This window comes from Athene cunicularia (assembly GCF_003259725.1).
Source record: "Athene cunicularia isolate RWA chromosome 6 unlocalized genomic scaffold, athCun1 chr6_part1, whole genome shotgun sequence".
In the NCBI taxonomy this organism is placed as follows: domain Eukaryota; kingdom Metazoa; phylum Chordata; class Aves; order Strigiformes; family Strigidae; genus Athene; species Athene cunicularia.
The window spans coordinates 22,440,696-22,459,797 of NW_020799105.1; the positions used below are offsets into that span (position 1 = coordinate 22,440,696).

Sequence of the window (19,102 nt, forward strand, 5' to 3'; positions counted from 1 at the left end):
CAGCCCATTGCAAAGTGATGCCAACTGGTGCTTGAGGACCACAACCACAGCACCACGTGTGTCCTCTCCCTCTACAATGGCAGACCTTGGGTCCCTCATGCTGCACCCCCAAAGAGCCACCTCACCAGCATTGGATACAAGAGTGAGCTGGAGAGAAGCTAAGGGACAAAGCCAGTCAACTTCAACTAAATTGGGCACCCAACAGTATCTCCTTCTTTCAGAAAAGTGTGTACATCAACAAGGCTTGGGCTCGCCCAGCTTGTCCCAGGGATGGCAGGACCGACTGCTCCTGGCAGAGCAGGTGAAAAGCTTCTTGCTGGGGGAAATCAGCCAGAAGGCACCACATACTGTATGGGCCTGGCTGCAATTGTATTTGGAAAGGTTTAATATGACTGCTTAGTATTTCTAATCTTCCATTTAAATAAATGCATCGTTTTAAAGACTTGCTGACATCTTAAGGAAAACTGCATTCTTGAAGACAAGTTCTCTCTCTGCAGGGCAGTTGAGATTTTCTATGTTTCTTTCCATCTGTTTTTAATTCTGGGGACATCTGCGTGGAAATAAAACCTTTGCTGATTAGGATTTCAGCTGTTCCAGCTACTTGAAGTCATTACCCTCAATCACCACCCATTACAATGAAATAATGACACAATTGACACCCCCCATCACAAACCTTGATGTCCCCCAGACATCCCTGGTTGGGGGATAGACCAGACCCTGTCCCAGACCCTGCGCAGCACCCATGTCCTCCTGGCTACTGAAAGGCAACTGCCCCGCTGTCTGGCATCACCAGCAGAGCTGTCCTGGATGTCCCTTTTGCCATGGCTGCTTTTGCTCCTGAAGTTCAGATGAGCTATCAGGAACAAGGGCATAGGGAATCATAAACAAAAAGAAACCAATTTGTCATAAATATAGTAAGGGAGATGAAGCTGACTTTTTATCTCACCCTTATGAAAGCTGGCAAAGAGCTACACCCACATTACAGAAGGTGGTTAAAGCAATCAGGGAATTTGTCAGTAATTTACATGAGGAAGCCACTTCAGCCAGCGCTCACACATAAAATTACCATCTGTTAAATCCTGAGGTCAGGAGATGCCATTAAAAGTTGAGAGCTGTATTTCCTGACACAGGAGATGGGAAGCACTCTCACAGCTCTGCCTCTCGCCATTAGCCATGTCCTATCCTTGGGGAACATTCATCCCTTCCTGCTGCCCAGCTGCTCTGGGTGTTTCTGGGGCTTCGCCCCAAGCACCGACCTATCCCTAAGTGTCCTGAACATCCCTATGGAGCCACAGCGAGAAGGAATTCACACCCCCTCAATCTGATCCTTTTGGACTCCTGCCTGCATCCCCTCCACCCTCCCTGTTACCCTCAGAATGACCATCCTCCTTTCAGTGGAAAGCAATGCCCCAGAAATCTGGAGGAAGACTATAGATGAAAAGAGAAATGCAAGTGGGAAGAAGGGCATTCCTGGCTAACAGAACGGAGAACTCTTCAAGAACAGACCACACCCTTGCAAAAGCTGAGCCCTTTCACTGCAAGCAAAGTCAGGAAGACCAAGGATGAACTCCTAGGCAGCTGTTGGCTGTGCAAGCTAAAATTGCATCCTGAAGCTTTATATGAGTGCTGCACTAATCAATTTTAAGATTAAAAAGGTTTGTATCATTTGCTGACTCTGGAGCTGCTTGTAATCTTTTAATCATTTTGAACAGTATGTCCCTTGAAGACACAAACCTTATTATTTAACAGGAATTGAAGCACTTCACGGGACCACTTATGCTGAGGCCTGGAAATGGGGTGCCATACTCAGTCTAGTGAGCCCTGCTGAGAATCAGGGCATATTAGCCCAGGTAATGGAATTATATTGCATTTGGCAACGTATAAATTCTTTTTTTCAGAGTAGCTCAGGTGTCCACGCATGGCACACACTGTGGCATTTACACTCACATGCCCCTCTTTACAACACTATCACAATTGCGTATGACAAAACACACAGAATAAAAACCCTTGGCAGTTCTCATCATAAACCAAGCAACTTTGACCAATACCACGTGAACATTTATTTGCATCCAAGAGAGCGAGAGAAAATAAAATTACTATAGTAAGAAAAATTTCTTGCGTACTTTAGCAACGTGATCTTTGCTCACCTTTCAACAGGGTCTCTCAGCATGATGATGAGTTTGGCATTCGGTTGGAAGGCATGGATAAAATCCTGGATTAGGAAGGGAGGTTCTCCTTCACTGCTGTTGTCATAAAAGAAAATCCAAGCATTGTTGTCCCACATAGTCGAGGCACTGGCCTCCCCTGGAAATTAAAAGCATCTCTGCTAGTAACTCATTTCATTCTTTGTAATGGAGTAGAAATTGCCTGAATTTTGAACTGGTGTAGACTGATTAAAATTGACTATTAACTTTAACATACCTCAGTTCTTGCAAATTGATCTGGCTAATGCTCCCCAGAGCCAGAACAATCACATTGCCTTGTACCTTTGTGAAAGTAGCGATGGCCAAGGCAGGTTTTATGTAATTCCACCTGAAATATAACTGTTCACCAAACACACTGCTTCCTATTAGTGATTAACACATGCAAATATATTTCATCCGGGCTGGATCGGACTGCTCAGGGGTTTGGGGCACCCTCCAGCGAGGAGGCAGGAGCTCATCACTGCCAAAGACCTGCCATGCCCTCTGTAGCATCCCAAAGGTTGGTTTTAATGGTCCTGATCTCAGAGAAGTCACTTGCTAAAAAATTTGACACAAACTGAAGAAAAAAGCAGAAATCACCACTCCAGTGGATCAATAGTGCTAAGAATGTGAACAAGAGAGTTGGTGACCACATGGGAAATATTAAAAAAAAAAAAATAAAAAATGCACTAACCAGCTGAATTGCATCACTGCGGTTTGAAATGTCCCTTTTTGAGAATTATCCTTTATCGGAACTTTTTTATATAGCTATGATTATTCATGTAGGTTAAATCAATTATAACTATTATCTAATTATTTGACAAAAGGTCTATAGCATAAATAACACATTTGTTTAAATGCCGGATTCTGATACCCTGAGTTTCTAAAGAAGTTTTCTCTGAATGTAACACTACAGGGAGAAACACAATCAGTAACAACTCTGCCAGAACAAGGAGTTTGATGGTTCAGCTATTAAATAAATGTTCTGATACAATGTTTTGAATTGTGTAATCTTCCCTGACTTTTTAAGTAATACGGGCATTTATATGGCACATTACTGTTTAACGAAACATATACAGAAGCTTTTTGGCAACTTCCACTCTTTGACAGTCTAATGAGAGCTAATTCTTGTTAATGAGGTTTTTCGAATCAAAAGGAATGAGATGAAAAAATAACTTTTTTTTTTTTTTTTTTTTTCATGTCCTGGGAAAGTTCAATAAAGATTTTAAGAGATGGCCAAAACACAACATGAAAAAGGCACTGGCTCCAAATTGCAGCTTAACATAATGTGATTCATTAATAAAGTCTGGGAGTTGTTAGAAAACACATTAATCTTCTGTCATGTTCATTTTGCCTCTTTTCAGAAGATCAGGTCCATTGGCTAAATTTGGGTGTCCACAACCGCTCTGCTTTTCCATTCTAAATTAATTAGCCAAAGCACTGCCTAATCATCAGTGGTCTTTGACTTGTCAATTAAAACTCAATTAGCCCAACTCCCACGCTGGCTGAAGCAGAAACACAAAAGACTAAATATAGGACAAGAGATAGCCATACCACAAAAACACCACGCAGCTATTTCTGCGCTGTCAGAAGATGGTATAATGCAAATGGCTGTGAGCGCTTGCATGCACGGATTTACAGAACAGTGCACTCCAGGGATGAGAACGACCTTGGGAAGTCACTGCTACATCTCCATGACAGGAACAGCCAGGCTTAAACTGCTCCCTCAAAACTGTTTGCCTAAATCATGCCACAGATTAAAGTCTATGACCCCATCAAACCACCTATTCCTCTCTAGAAGAGATTTTCTGATCTTCCTTTATACTTCTCTGCTCTGTAGACCTCTGACCAGATTTGATGCTCTATTGGATTTATTCCAATTAACTTATATGTAATGACCAAACCTGAGCATAAGAACATCTGCCGCCTGAACTAAATAAAATCAAAACATTTACACGTAAACACACAGATTCTCCTAACATCGCAGCCCAGGGAGCACACAAGTAAGAGAAGATCACAGGCACACGCCCGAATCATGCTAAATTAACAGGGACTCAGGGTGCTGCTCTAATACAGGAAGGCCTGGGTTCAGCAAGGCAAATCTTTCCAAAACAAGATGACTCAAGAATTAAGAGGAAGGGCAGGGATTAAAAAAAAAAAAAAAAAAAAAAAAAAAAAACCAAAACCAAAACAACCCAACCATCATTCTGGTCTCTGCTGACTCTTATAATTTTAATTTCCTGAAGCAGCCAAACACACTCCTGACAATTTGACAGCGTTCCTGTCTGGATTAGAATACAGATTTAATATCTGCAAAGAGAACGAGCCATACTAAACACGAGATAAATTAATCGCTGCTATAGTAATTATGTCAAATTACTGCAGCTCAACCAAAAATACATTCATTTTCTCATGAACTTAAAGAACATATAAATTACTAAATTGCTTAAAGAATAAATGTATAACCTCTTTATTCAGTCATTAATAGATTAAAATCATACTGTGTTTTCACAAGACATTCCTCTGAATTTATCCTATTAATGATCACAAATAAACAAGCCCTGCTCAGAATGCCTCAGGCTAGATCAACGTTGTCCTCTTTGATTCATCTCTAACAGATGTTAGGTTTTTTGGGAAAATGCAATTATTACCCACTAAGTATAATATCCAGAGAAGCTTAATTTTTCAAATTAATGTAACATGATGAACTACTGAAAAGTTTATAGCTTTAATTCGATTTTTCTTTCTAGTCATCTGCAATAAGAAAATGGAAGATTCCAAGCAAACCTGATATTCATAAAGATTCATTTTAGACTAGTTAGCTTTGTTTTGTTTCTTACCAAGGTCATAAAAGACTGACTTAATGAGTATAATCATTCAGGACTTTTCCTGTAAACTTAATAAGAAAAGCGAACAGAACCTTAATGAAACAAGAAATGAGACTACAGGAAAAAAAAAAAAAAAAAAAAAAAAAAAAAAAAACAACAAAAAAAACCAAACACAAAGTGAACTCTAGAAAAAGCTGTAACAGGAGGTAATCAAAGATGTACATTGCCAATTAGATTAGTGAATTTAATTAGTATAAGCACTTCACCCATGAAAGGACAGGAGATATTATTGTAAGTAGGAGGAAAATCTGCAGATGTCCTTGATGGCAAAATTTCTTAAGACCCCATCTTGCAAATATTGCTCAATGTTGAATATTTAATAAAGAGAATGATAGACTAAAATGGAGGCTGAGAAAGTACTGAACAAAAGCAGAGACTATAGCCAAATCTCTGCTTTAAACAACGTGAGACATCATCACCATTTCATCCAGCCAAAAATTGGTTAAATTTTTTTGATTAGAATGAGACACAAAAAAAATATTCTGAGGGTATTCCCTCTGAGGGCAGGCAGCAAAAATCTTGTCTGTGTTTTCTGTAGAATAACGACTTCAGGCCTACTTGACAAGTCTCTTTTCAACAGGGAACTGTCTCTTGCACAACTAGTATTTTCATGGAAAGTGCCTGGTTTCCCTTGGAACGTTTGAGGTGACAGAGTAAAACTGGTAAAAAACCTCTTCCCCTCAGTTTTCTGGTTTTAGCAGACAGCAAAAGCAGAATTTAGACATTTCTGCTGACACTCCTCACGGGCACAGTAAACCTACGGCAGCACGACCACAGTGGATGAGCACGGTGGATCGACCACTGTGTGTCATGGGAAGCAACCCAGGGATCCCTCCCTCAGGCCAAGTCCTAACCACAGTCTTCCGTAAGGTACGACACAGCAGCATTTTCAAGCCATTTTTAATGCTAATCAGGTAATTTAATATCAACTGAAACAGTAGGATTGTTCAAATATTATCCTGTACCGTGCCTCTAGGGTCTGTATGTGAAAAGAAACAGAGCACGAGAGAGCTTCAACTTGACTCTCTAGATCCCTGCTCTTCAAACTTGCATTATCTTTGCTGTTTAAAAAGCAGCTTGTGAGTTTAATCATATTTATTTCAGTCTCCCATAGACTACATAGGGATGATGATGCAAAAAACTGTCGTCCTTTCTCCTACATGGACCTTGTGTTGGAGCTTGAGAAGAGCTGTGCTGCTATCACGGAAACTGTCTCCAGTCAGCTACAGGATTTCTCCGGCACCCACTGCATGTCGTAATACCACAATTAGTGTGTTATCCCAGACACAATGCTACAGCACATGAACTTGAAGCTACAATCCCATCACTACAAACACCTCATAATGAAAACAAAATGAAAACCATGTTTGAAGGAGTCACCAGGGTCATTCTCACTCTTTTTTTAAAAAAAGATTTAATGAAATGCTGATGGTCATCAGACATCTATTGCTTGCTCAGGCATTTTCTAAAGACAATCACAACTTTTGAACAAAGCGAGTAACCATCCTCCAGGAAAAGGCAAGAACTTCTGCACTATCCACATACAGCAGAGAAAACCAGCATCAGGGGCCCCGTGCTGGGAGCCGTTCACATCTGGGAAATGCCCCTCTCATGCCTCAGCTACGAACGCTGCCAACCTGGAGCTACAGAGACGTATTTCACAGGCTGTGTTTGCCCTACCAATTATGATGTTGTTCATCTTGCCGTGCTCTTTCGCCGCTTCGCTCTGCAGCACACCCTGAATCTGATGTGCTGCTAAATCAAACAGATCAAGGTAATCTTCCACTGGGTAGCGGTCATGAAATCCATCCCTCAGACGAATGATTCCTAAAAACAACAAAAAGAGAGAAGTTTCTTTGGGAAAAGAAAAAAAAAAAAAAAAAGAAGAAAGAAAACAGCAGGGCGAGATGGGCAAGATTAACCACTGGTGTAAATCAAGGCAGCTTCGGTGACGTGGCTGGCGCTGAGCCAGCTAACGTCAGCACAGAATTAGACCGATGAAGTGTAACACTCAGATAAAGGTGTCAATAATGAAGTAGCTGACATTTGAGATACTATATGATTAAGCCATAAATTCACAGTGATAGGAAATATCTTAACTGTTCTGGTTTATAGTTCCTGCGTGAATTGCTTGCATTTATTTTCTTCCAAATATAGCTTTTGAAATGAATGTAAATAGACCAGATTCTGCTGCCATTTGCACCAATATACATTGAAGTAATATTGGACTCCCACTAGATTTAACTGTATTGCGATTGAGAACAGGCTCTGATACCAAATATGCACATCAACATGCACTTATCAAAATCAGAAAACTGGGAAATCATTCATGGTTTTGTCTTTAACAAGTATGAAAACAAAGCTCCATGATAGCATCTTATTTTTCTCCTCTCCTTCCGTACACTCCAGAGTGTGTTCCGTATCACCTTCTCCCTGCATTTCTCAGTATCTTGAGCCATATCTGTGATTTTTATCCTCCTTTTCCCACTCTTCTTTCCAAATCTAGTCTCACTGCTCCGCCGCCTGTACATGCTCCCCATGCCCACCTTTGCATTCTTGCTTCTTACCATACCACAGGAGAGCTTCCCAAGTGGGCAGTGGTCAAGGATGGTATCGGGAAGACAATAGAGTAGAAGCAAAGGTAACAGTACAGAGCAGGACTTCTCAGCTCTTCCTTTCTTGTTCCCGCAAGGCCAATAATTATCAATTATGTGCGACGAAAGCTCAGCAAGGGAGTTCTTTTGTCCATTGCGTCTGATTTTCCCCTTCAGGAAAGTGGGATTTAATGAGGGTAGAAGAAAGCTCAGCAGTGTATTTTAACTTGTTTTGAGGGGAAAAAAAAAAAAAAAAAAAAAAAAAAAAAAAAAAAAAAAAAAAAAGTACAAGCATGGTGCTACAGACTGCCTTGGTTCATTGCCACTCCAACCATGGGAATAGAAATTGTGGCTAAGAGCCAGGAAAGAGAGACAGTCAAGCTGGGACAAAGTCCTGTAGAGCATCAACCAGCCCTGCAGAATGGGAAAGCGGTGATTTGCGAAATGGGGCCTCCCCGGGAGGGCTGTTTAGCTTCAGCTGAAATTAGTCAGTCTCATAAAAATCAACTGAATCAGAGGATGCCATAGAACAGAGACTTTCTTGTCTAGATCAGTCTTACAAACTACACCAAGTTAATAGCCAGGAGCACAGGAGTCATATCCACTAGCTGGCTTATAAAGGGGGCTGTCACTTTCACTTGTTAGTCTATTTGTCATATTCTCTTCCCCACCTTTTTTTTTTTTTTTTTTTTTTTAATAGGAACCATTAGCTAATGTACTGTTGAGGTAGAATGAAAGGACTGAGCATCCAGGAGCAAACTTAATCTTTCATTTTCAATGGCAGACAGCCTGAGACGACAGGAAGGTCATCTCTACAGATCTTCCTCCCATGAGATCACAAGCTCTGCAATCTTTCATCATTCTTCAGCTTTACAAAATAACTTTAAAAAAAAAAAATAATAATTATGCAAAGAATGTTCTCTTCAAGGATCTGCACTTGGTCCCCAGTGGCTGACCACAAGACTGTGCAAGTGGAGGGTTTTTGAATGCCAGCACCGAGACTGGAATTCATACTTGTTCTCAAATTATATGCACTCCAGCCTGAGCTCTTACACTCTTCTGCCTGTTTGGTAGGTCCAGTTCTGAGATTTAGTGAGCCCAGTCTTGCTTTAGTGAGGTTGGATGCACTGCCTCCCCCAACATTGACTCCAAACTTTTACATTAAGGCTAACGTAGGTGCAAAAAACTATTTAGTATAAAGGGTTTTAGCTTAGAGTATCAGTTTGGTTTGGTCTTCCCTGCCAGCACTTTCATGGAAGAGACAAACTTCCACCAATGGTTTTGCTGACAGTCCCTGCACCTGCACACCCAGAGACAAGCAGCACAGCATTCACGCTGGAAGGCATCCAAGTCTAAAATCCCCTTTCTTCACTGATCTGACTTTTCACCTTCGGGTCAGGAGGTAATTCTTATCATTTGTCTTCAGTCAGCCATGGACTGTGATGAACGAGTGTCTTCTCGTGGGGCTTCAGGGGGCACCACGGTGCTTCTCTTGTTTGACTCCTCAATTCACTGGTATCTCGTGTCTCCTAAACTGGACCAAATTATCTCAAAAGCAAAACTATATTTTTGTCATATTGCTTTAAATCTTAGTTTATAACAAGCATTTAGAAAATGTCTAAAATACTTATTTTAGCCACTTTCTTACGGCATTTGCAAAAGGAAGAAAATACAAACTCTTAACAACACAGCAAAATCATGAAATCCCAGCTCTGTGGCTGAGCCCTCCTCCCCACCAAGCAGCGAGGAGCAATGCCCCATCTGAAGGAGCTCAGAGGTTCTCCTGAACTCCAGGGAATGGGGAAGGCAGACAAAAATTGCAGCACCACATGTAGAAGAAATAAAAAAACTGAAGGTATGACCCCAAAATAAAGAACAGAAGCACAACTGCAGGTGTCTCAGTCCCTCAGAAAGTGTCCTTGCCTTTAGCCACAGCAGTTTATTAGAAGAGATAGTCTCCCACTTCAAGGAAGCTTAGAAAAGCACCAAAGGAAAGGAGTGATGCAAAGTCTTGATCAAAAGATCTACCCCACAGTGATAGTTTTTTCCTTGTTCTAAATGCAACGTCCGCAGTAAAGCAACAGCAAATGAGAAAAAGAAGCGAGGATGTCACTGTAAAATAACCAGTATCTTCCTCTTGAAAATAGTAATATCACTGAAAAGCCGGTGATCTTTGATACCAAAGCCACATGAAGTGAGGGCATGCCAGCACTTAACAGCTAGACCCAACAGTGGGAAAATCCAGAGCCTGTGTGGAACACAGCAAGCATTATAAACAGCCTCATTTAGAGGACGGCACTAAGCACACAGCAGAGTCAGGAATTGAAAATGGGTCTTCTGCACCTCATCTAGTCTCTAACCACAAGATTGACCTTCCTTGGCACCCGGCAAAGAGAGAACAGGAAGGACATAAATACTTCAGATGGATAAAACGATGTGCTCGGCCCCACCGCCCTCAGACACCCTCTTGAAGGTGCAATCACGAGGGGTGGATGCGTTTTGCTCCAGCAGGCCATAACCTCAACTACTCAAGCCTGCCTTCAGAGACGAAGGGTCACTTCATGAAATATTGATGTCACACAGGAAAAGAGCATCAAAAATATGTGCAGGTTCCTCAGTGTGTGGGAGCTTTCTCATGCAGAGCATCTCTACTGTTCAGTGCTTGACTAGGGCTGCAACACTAATGTTGCTCCTACCAGAAAGCACAGTTGTATTTATTGAACCGTAAGGCCTGAAGCCACCCACATCTCAGATATTCATCCACCATTTATTTAAGACAAACTTTGCAATCCAAAACTGTCACTGTTATTCTTTAAATCTCCTGTCACCACCTAATAGTTCCTTTTCCTGCTTTTACAAATTCACAGGGCTGGTTTTATCAAGTGTTTTTAATTATTTCCCAGATTTTCCAAACCACCGCAAATAAACCAAATGAAGTGTGCATCATCTCAAAAAGTTTAACCCAAAACACCATTAGGCAAAAGCAGACTGGAACCTACCGAGCATCCATCACCTGGACTTTCCAAAACTATTAACTCCAGCGGTTTCGTGGTAAGCCAATATGGAGCAAATCCAAACTTCACCCCAAATATACACGTCCAAGTTTAACAGGGACAACTTGCCTGGATACCAGAGGACATATTTACTCACCAAACCGTTTTCTTGTCCACCAGTGTGGCTCCTTGATTGCTGAGAACCGAACGTCGGGGTGCAGCCTGAGCCGGTCGTACAGGTCCGTTGTCCCACACTTGGGCTGGCCAATGATGTAGAAATGGGGGAGACAGCGTAGGCGGTAGTGTTTGTCCTTGTAATGGTACAAGTGGTTCCAAAATACCTTCCTGAGGTAATCAAATATGGTTCGAAAGCGCTTTGAATACAGTGCATAGGAGTTTGTTGCATAAGGATCTGTGGTTGTGTTTCCTCTGTACTCTTCATACCAACAAGGGTTCTTGCTATTTGGAAGGAATTTATTAGGAATTACTGAAAACATCTGCAACATAAAGAACAACAATTTTAGTCAAGGCAGCAAAAAAAAAAAAAAAGACAGACTTTTCTAACAGCACAGTAAGCAACAGTAATTAACAGAAACACTATGTGGACATTTTCAACCTTTTTTTTTTTGACTAGAAAGTTAATCTATTTTTTTTCTGATGACACCACAGTTGGATTGGGAGAGGAGTACATTTAGGAATCCTTTTATTTAAAGGCCAGAAAGGACTCAATAATCCCCCAACTCCTCTGCAGCCCCAGGAATTAATTTTTAAAGTCAAATCTGTAATACTCAAATCAAATTAGCTTCCAGTTTTTAACTCTGAAATACAAGGTTTGCAACGACTGGATTTTCAGGAAGGCACAGTTAGAAGGTAATCAGTTATTAGAAAGGCTCTTATTAATCATTTAAGATGAATGGCAAATCTAAGTCAGAATGATTTTGCATGAGACAAGGTAAAAATTCAATGAGATTGTACAGCTATCGGAAGACTGCCTGATTTTTATTTTTTTTTTCAGGTGTCAAGACCATTTATATAACCCATCTATTTTGCCCATGACTCAGAAGGACGTGATATACACTATCACCTTTTCACAGCTGGTGTAAATCAGAAGGTTCTAGATGGTATAAATCACTATATGAACATTTGAGCAGTTGCTTTTTTTTTTTTTTTTTTAATCTCAGTAAAAAGATTGACCCAAAAGTCTTTAAATAAGCAAGCACACAGCAGTTTAAGACATACTTTAATTCACACTTACATGTGGCTCTTGTTTCCTCAGCTCTTCTAAATCGGGGCGCTGTCTCGTCATAAACTCTATCTTTGAAGTAATAGTGTCAATAATTAATTTAATGCTTGGATAATCCTTTACGTATGAAATATTCATTTTAGAAGGCTGGTAATGGTCTTTCATGTCACTAAGGCTTTCATTGTCCATTAAGCTTGGATTGCTAGTAAAAGCTCCATAATGGAAGGGAGATGGTATTAACAACAGGCCATGTTTGGCTCCAGTCAGTATGTAGGATGCCATCACTAGAGTCATTATAATCAACCCAAATATTAAGCTGCATAGCTTCCCCTTCCTCAAGCAGAAAAATCCATTCCAGCTTTCCCTGTGATCAGTCCTTACTTCCAAAACTGCAAGCAACTTCATCTGCTTGCTATCGGCGTACAAAGGGATGTTATTTTCTCCTTTGCAAACAGGACACTTCTGGTTATTATGATTAGGTCCACGACATCTGAAACATTGTCTGTGCAAGTCATTTGGTAATAAATGTATGCAACAATTAATGCAATACCTCATATTACTACTGTTAAACTCCTGTATTAATGAGCCAAGCACACCCATAAAAGTGTTTCTGAAGCATATGAGTCATCTTCTGTAAATTGGAAATTATTTAGCTCCTTGAGTGATTCTACGACTACTCAGCAATGCAAAAAGACAGGTTCAAACCAGAATAGGTAAAAGCACTCAAAAAGTGACAAATGTCACATTAAAAAAAAACAAAAAAAACACAAAACACAACAAACTAACCAAAACCAAAAAAAACACAGAAATAGATGTACTGTCGATGTGTTTTCCAAGAATTTGGATCAGTAAGAGGAATGTGGCAAAGTAAGAATGAGATACACAACTGCCTCAAGTTTTTCCCATTGAACAAAATGAGAAGGAAAAAAAATTGTTACGTAGCGTGAAAATATGCAAAAAATAAAAATAACTCATTGTCCTCTGCTTTACTCTGGAACAGGCAAATATGGGTAGAAATTCCCAGGTATTCTTAAAACAAGCGGGTTCCAAACCAGACTGCTGCTACTGGAAGCTTCATCTTCCCCGAGATGGTTTCAAAGGTCTGCATTGTAAAGCCTAAAGAAACAAAAACATATATATATATAGATACACACAGAACAACAGACGTAATATGTACGACATCCACCTTCATTCATAGACATAGCAAAGTGCAATCCGCCACGAGTGATTTCACAATCCTATTTGCAAGGTATCTTCTAGTTGACAAGTATATTCATTACAGCACTCACGATATTAAACCCAGGAAATGTCTGGCTTCAAATTCACAGTGAGCTGTCCTTTCTTTTCAATCACCCATCTGCTCATATCAAGGAACAGTTGCTACCACAGGTAACACTATACAACTTCCTTCAGTTGCTCACTAACCTAACAGATCTTAATCTGCTCTTTAAATATGGAAGCACTTTTGGACAGTGTCCAGTAACAAAAGTTTAAATATTTACACTCCATCTGTGCATGGGGACCTTAAATTAACCATCCTGAAGTGGGGTAGGACCCTAGCTAAGAGAGCAAGGCAGGGATGAGATAAGTCTCCTTTCAAAGACGAGAGGAAAAGCCAAACAAAAAAACCCAAAGCCACAAGTAAAACATTCAGCAAATTGAAGGGATTAAAGACTGGACATGAGCAAAGGTTCATGACAGGATCTCTGGTTTCTGGCCCAAATTATTCTGGTACCAGAGCAGTCACTCGCAATGCGAAAAGTCACCGAGATACTTTCAGCACTACTAGACAAACGCGTTTTGAAAGCATAGCAATCATTAAAAATGGCAAAATGTGTTACTTAAATGAAATGTACCATCAGTACTGCAACGGCAAGGGAAGACCCTGGATCCAGCAAATCCTGTTAATGCTGTGGACTTTGGTCCCACAGAGGTCGTGCAGAAAATGCAGGAGCAGATGTCCCCTCGCAACAAGGCAGACACCACGGGCAGGGTCCCATGAAGGTCTCCACATCCACACAGACCAGGCACTCAAGCACCCCGCAGCACAGGGCACGTGCCATCCTCCCTTAAACACCTCAACACCACGGCTGCTTACAGCCAAAAAGTGAACAGGGCTGTTTAAAGCCTTCATGGCAAGCTTTGGTCTTGGTTTGAGCATGTCCATGCTTGGCTCACCAGGCAGCATTCAGATCAGAGACATTTAAAGTCACAAACAAGTCATCAGCTTAAGGATGGTCGTAATTAAAGCATATTTATGAATAGTTCCTCTAGAATTTCTGTTTGCGTGGTTTATTAAATACCTTTCCTGAACTATGCACATTTTAATGTCAAAATCAACTCTCTGTTTTGAGAAGCCCTGTTATCAAATACAAAAGTTCACAGATAATATAACCTCTTCTATATACTAGAAAATATTTTTTATTTTTCTGGAATTATATTTTGGGGAACTAAAGACAAGAAATAATTTAAAACAATCTTGACAAGACAAAAGCAAGCCAAAATTACTGTCATTGGATGAAAAGGAAAGGACGAGGAAAACCTAAGGGACAGTAGTAACGTACGGCTCTGCCAGGCAACTTCTACTTTGGCTTTTGTCACCTGATAAAGACAGAACTTCCCTTTAGCCCCTGGGAACAAAGGTACCTTAAGACTCCGGTGCTGTGATGCTCCTTGTCCATCCTGACATGGATACCCATGAAAGCAGCACCGTAGCTCCCCTCCAGGTTGCTCCATTTCCTTAGCATCACCCAGGACCTGGTCTGCCATAACCCACTTCTCCGTCCTTCCGCAGACAACCCCAATATTAACCGGAGTAATTACCCTGAAGGTTCAATATAGTTTTAGCCATATTGTGACTAAGGGGTTCAGTACTGCCTCTGAAGAACAGAAAAAGCACTGACCCTTCTGTGTGAGGCCGGTGAAGGGCATACGGACTCCATGCATGAAATCTAACATTTTATTGCGGACAAAGCAGTTGGAAGAATTCTAGAGCCTGACAGCTTTACCTGAACAGAACGATATCTTTTGCCCAGAAGACTATAGATGATGAAACGCTAATTAATTAAAATTATTTTTCAGATTAAATTAATCTGTGTTATAATTAACTTCACTAGACCAGAGAACCAGCCCGTTGCTTTATGTGTTATCTAAAGGTTCAACATTGACTTTTACTACTCAAATGAAAATACATTTTCCAAGTCACCTTAACTAAAATACAAAAATGTTTGACAATTCACACTTGTGAAAAATTAGTCTACTATCAGAGCAACACAATAAAATCAGCACAATAATAATTCTCATATAGGTACAGTTCTCCTAGTTTAAATAGATCTCAGTAACCATGTGCAAATTTTTTTTCTCATTACTTTTTGCCACTGTTCGCTCCTCTGGACACACAGTAGCTGTTCCTGCTCTACAAAAAATCCATCTTTCCTTTCAAGTCTCAGCAATGCTTTTTCTCTGCATCGTTGCCAAACATCCATCTTTCTTCCCTATCCTACAGTGCTCTTTGTTCCACCCAAAAAAAATCCAACTTAACTCATCCATTTGCACACTTCTGCCTTCAGCAGAAATCTTCCCATCTGACTTTGTCCCTTGGTTCCTGAGAAACAACACAGGCTTACGCATTTCTGAAGTGAACATCTGTATAATGTCCAAGATATCAATAACGAAAATACAATGAATGCACAAAGGGTCTTCTGATTGCTCCTACAACATATCGAATCATAGAAGCATAATCATTACTAATTATGATTCCCAGAATCTGGCTATTTTGTCTTTAGCTCTTTCAACACTTATTTTTAATCATTAGGAAACACTGCCATTATAATTCTAGATAATAATTCCTGGTTCATTCCTACAAAATTGTTCAGATCAAATGGGGCAGTCACTTCAGATCCTGCATTAACCGTCATTCTTCCAGACACATTTTTGTATGAGACAAAGTTCTTTTGTAAAATTATTTGTATTCTTGTTGTTTCTCCCAACTAACACTGTCAGGTAGGGGAGGATTTCTGCAATCAGCACAAGCAGGCTGTGTCTCAAGGACTCAGGAATAATTATTCGGATAAATACTGAACAAAAGTATTTGCAAAACACCTTTCTACCAAAAATGTTCATTTCCTTAATGCGTTTATTCTACAAGTCAGATGAGGGAGACAGAAATCGTAACATAATCATTACCAATTATATTTAAACCAAAGGGAAAGAAGTCAATGTAAGAGTTCTCAAAGAAACTAGTATTAAAATTTTCTCAAAGAAATGGAACTGTGATGATTTTGACAGAAAGTTGAATGACTAGAGAGACTGAATCAGCTTCATATGTGTAATATTAAACTCAGAAACATTTATGCTTTCTTATACATAAAATATGCTCCCCCCTCAATGAATGTCCAAAAGAAAAAGAGAAGCTATGGAAAGGAGCCAAGATTTAAAGCAGGAAAAAGCTTGACGGTTGTCCAAATACCACTGACAGTCCTAATGGCTGGAGAGAAGGAAGACAAGAAAGGGAGGTCCTGACAAGAACTGAAAAGTTTCTGCTTTGCAAGTAAATGTTTCAGGCAGCAGTAAGACACCTGTGCAAAGATTTTCAAAGAGGAAGCAAAGGAGGCAGAACAGAAGTATTCTCGGGGCAGATTTGGACATCATCCATGATGTTAATAGAGGAAATCATCAAAACAAAGATATTTTAATTAAAAAAAAAAAAAAAAAAAAAAAAAAAAGACTGTAGAAAAGAGAAGATGGAGATGAGGGCCCCCATATCAAAAGAGAAGGTAGGTGAAAAAAGCACCTCTTAAAAAAAAAAAAAAAAATATGCAGAAAGAAGACACTGTGGGTTATAGCGGTAGCTATAAAAAGATCTGGTAACCAGAAGGTACCCTGCAGCATCACTTTAATTAAATTTATCATGTGCTACATGTTTGTTTTTGTATAATACTTCCACCTTAAACTCCTCCACTTTGACACTCAGAGAGTATCTCAATATTCTCCCAGACCTCTGCTCTCTAGCTCCTTACTGTTTATTTTCAGAGGGACCAGTTACTATGCACTAACTATTAAAAAAAAAAAAAAACAAAAAACTTTCTAGTTCTCCTCTACCAGGGATCTGAAACTTGCTCAGTGACACTGACTGAGCAGATTTATCTGAGATACAGAATCAATTCAAGACTCGTGTATTTGATGTTCATTCTCAAATTTTTAAAAAGAACCATCAGAGATATGTTAATGAATGCAGAGTGCAGGATCTTAGAAAAACCATATAAGCTTGTCTGTCCTACCTTATGTCCATTTGTCTGTTAGCAAAATAGACTGGAATTTATTGAACTTTTCCCAGGTGCAGACACTCCTCATGAAACTCTGCTACAAATATTACAAACTCAAGGAAAAATTGTGTAAACTACGTCTGTGACAGCTGAGGAAAATGCTTTACTGGGAAGCTGATACAAAGGAAAAAAAAATATGCTTAGGCTACAGTAAAACTGAGATCTTAATCACAGCAGTCATGAGGGAAAATTTAAAGTTCCACTAGCAACCATAACTCTGCCAACTTATGCATACACAGTACAACAGCCTGCTTAATTAGATGATCAGTTTGACGACCCACCACAGAGCAATATGACATATTACTCAGCTAATAGAGACGCTGATTTTATTTTTTTTATAAACATTTTTAATAACCAGACATACCATTTTTCATTATTTTCTACTGTCATCTTCATGTAATAAAAAAAAAAACCAACTGCAATAAACAGGATATACAGGGATATATGTCAGGATATAATTCCCTACTGCTACTCCTGTCTCTTTACCAAGATGTTTTTAAGAAAAGTTAATTCCCCAACCTTTTACCATGCAGTGAAGGATGCTCACCAGGAGGCCAGGATCTTTCTCCAGCATAAGCAGTCCTTGTTTTTCTTCATTCACCCCACAAAAAACAAGACATCCACCCTTTTTTTGCTGTTGTTGTTTATTCCATTCAACATTTCCAGTAGTCATAAGCACAGCCACAGATACACTAATTCACCTTATTTTGTATTTCAATACTGAAAGCAGAAGGATGTGAATTGCAGGCAGAAGAAAAGTTATGAGGTCTGAGTTGGTAATAAACCATTTATGTCTTTTTATATTTTAGTTGCAAAACTGCTGTCGGTTCACTGGCAGAATATTACTCTCTTTACACAACAAGCAGTGTCTTTGTATATTATTGAATAATGTAGCATGTAATTTCCTCTTGTTGAAGTGAATCTTTAATTATTTATGATCATGACTATACGATATTTGTCTGTGGCACATAAATGTATACCAGCTCTAACCACAAAGCAGAAATTAACATAAACCTTTTCAAGCTCCTTGGCCAAAAGCAATCCTCCTCATAAAAATTAGGATCTTTGGGAATCTCGTAAGTAGGAAACATGAATATAAGGGATGACACACAGATGAATGGGTAAAAAATCAACAGCTATCTTAGATGGAATCATAGAATTGTTTAGGTTGGAAAAGATCTTTAAGATTATTGAGTCCAACTGTTAACTGCCAAGGCCACAACTAAACTGCGGGAGAGCTGAGCACGCACACAACCAATGTGATCAAGCAATGCCCGTTTATTACAACTAATTCAGCCCTTTTATAATGTTCTCCTGCACATGTGAGTAACATGCAGTACAAGTCCTCAAGATTGGACAATTTACTTAGCCCGTGCTTTAAACCTTCTTATGATTGGATAACAAGTGCCCCATCAGCCTTGCCAGGCACCTGCCTTGTGTAACTGCCTCTTCTGTCCCAATCCCTTCTGGGGGTTGTTTGTCTCATCGAGTTTCTCCCCCCTCATTCAGGGTCACATCCTTATCGCATTCTTGCTCGGCTGAGGCTCTTATCAGTCTTGTTCTCACGCAGGATTGCTCACATGTCCATTCTCTCGCAGAAAGCCCTCTAGAATCCCAACACTAAATCATGTCCATAAATGCCACATCTACACATCTCTTAAATACCTCCCGAGGTGGTGACTCAATGGCTTCCCTGGGCTGCCTGTTCCAATGCTTGATAACACTTTCAGTGAATAAAATTTTTCCTAATATCCAGTCTTTGTTACCTGGGAGAAGAGACCAACACCCACCTCGCTATAACCTCCTTTCAGGCAGTTGTAGAGAGTGATAAGGTCTCCCTCGAGCCTCCTTTTCTCCAGGCTACACCCCCCCCCCCC

The 19,102-nt window shown here is 40.0% G+C and overlaps 1 protein-coding gene across 1 annotated transcript in view; it reads right to left on the reverse strand.

Moving 5' to 3' along the window:
* CHST15 (carbohydrate sulfotransferase 15) overlaps positions 1 to 19,102 on the reverse strand; it is a 43,373-nt gene that overhangs the window by 9,971 nt on the left and 14,300 nt on the right. The window contains exons 2-5 of the mRNA XM_026851459.1: positions 11,914 to 13,017; positions 10,816 to 11,155; positions 6,752 to 6,898; positions 2,148 to 2,304 (exon numbers count right to left, since the gene is read on the reverse strand). Of these exons, the coding sequence (XP_026707260.1) occupies positions 2,148 to 2,304; positions 6,752 to 6,898; positions 10,816 to 11,155; positions 11,914 to 12,501 (1,232 nt within the window). The 5' untranslated portion in view covers positions 12,502 to 13,017. The remainder of the gene's footprint in view (positions 1 to 2,147; positions 2,305 to 6,751; positions 6,899 to 10,815; positions 11,156 to 11,913; positions 13,018 to 19,102) is intronic.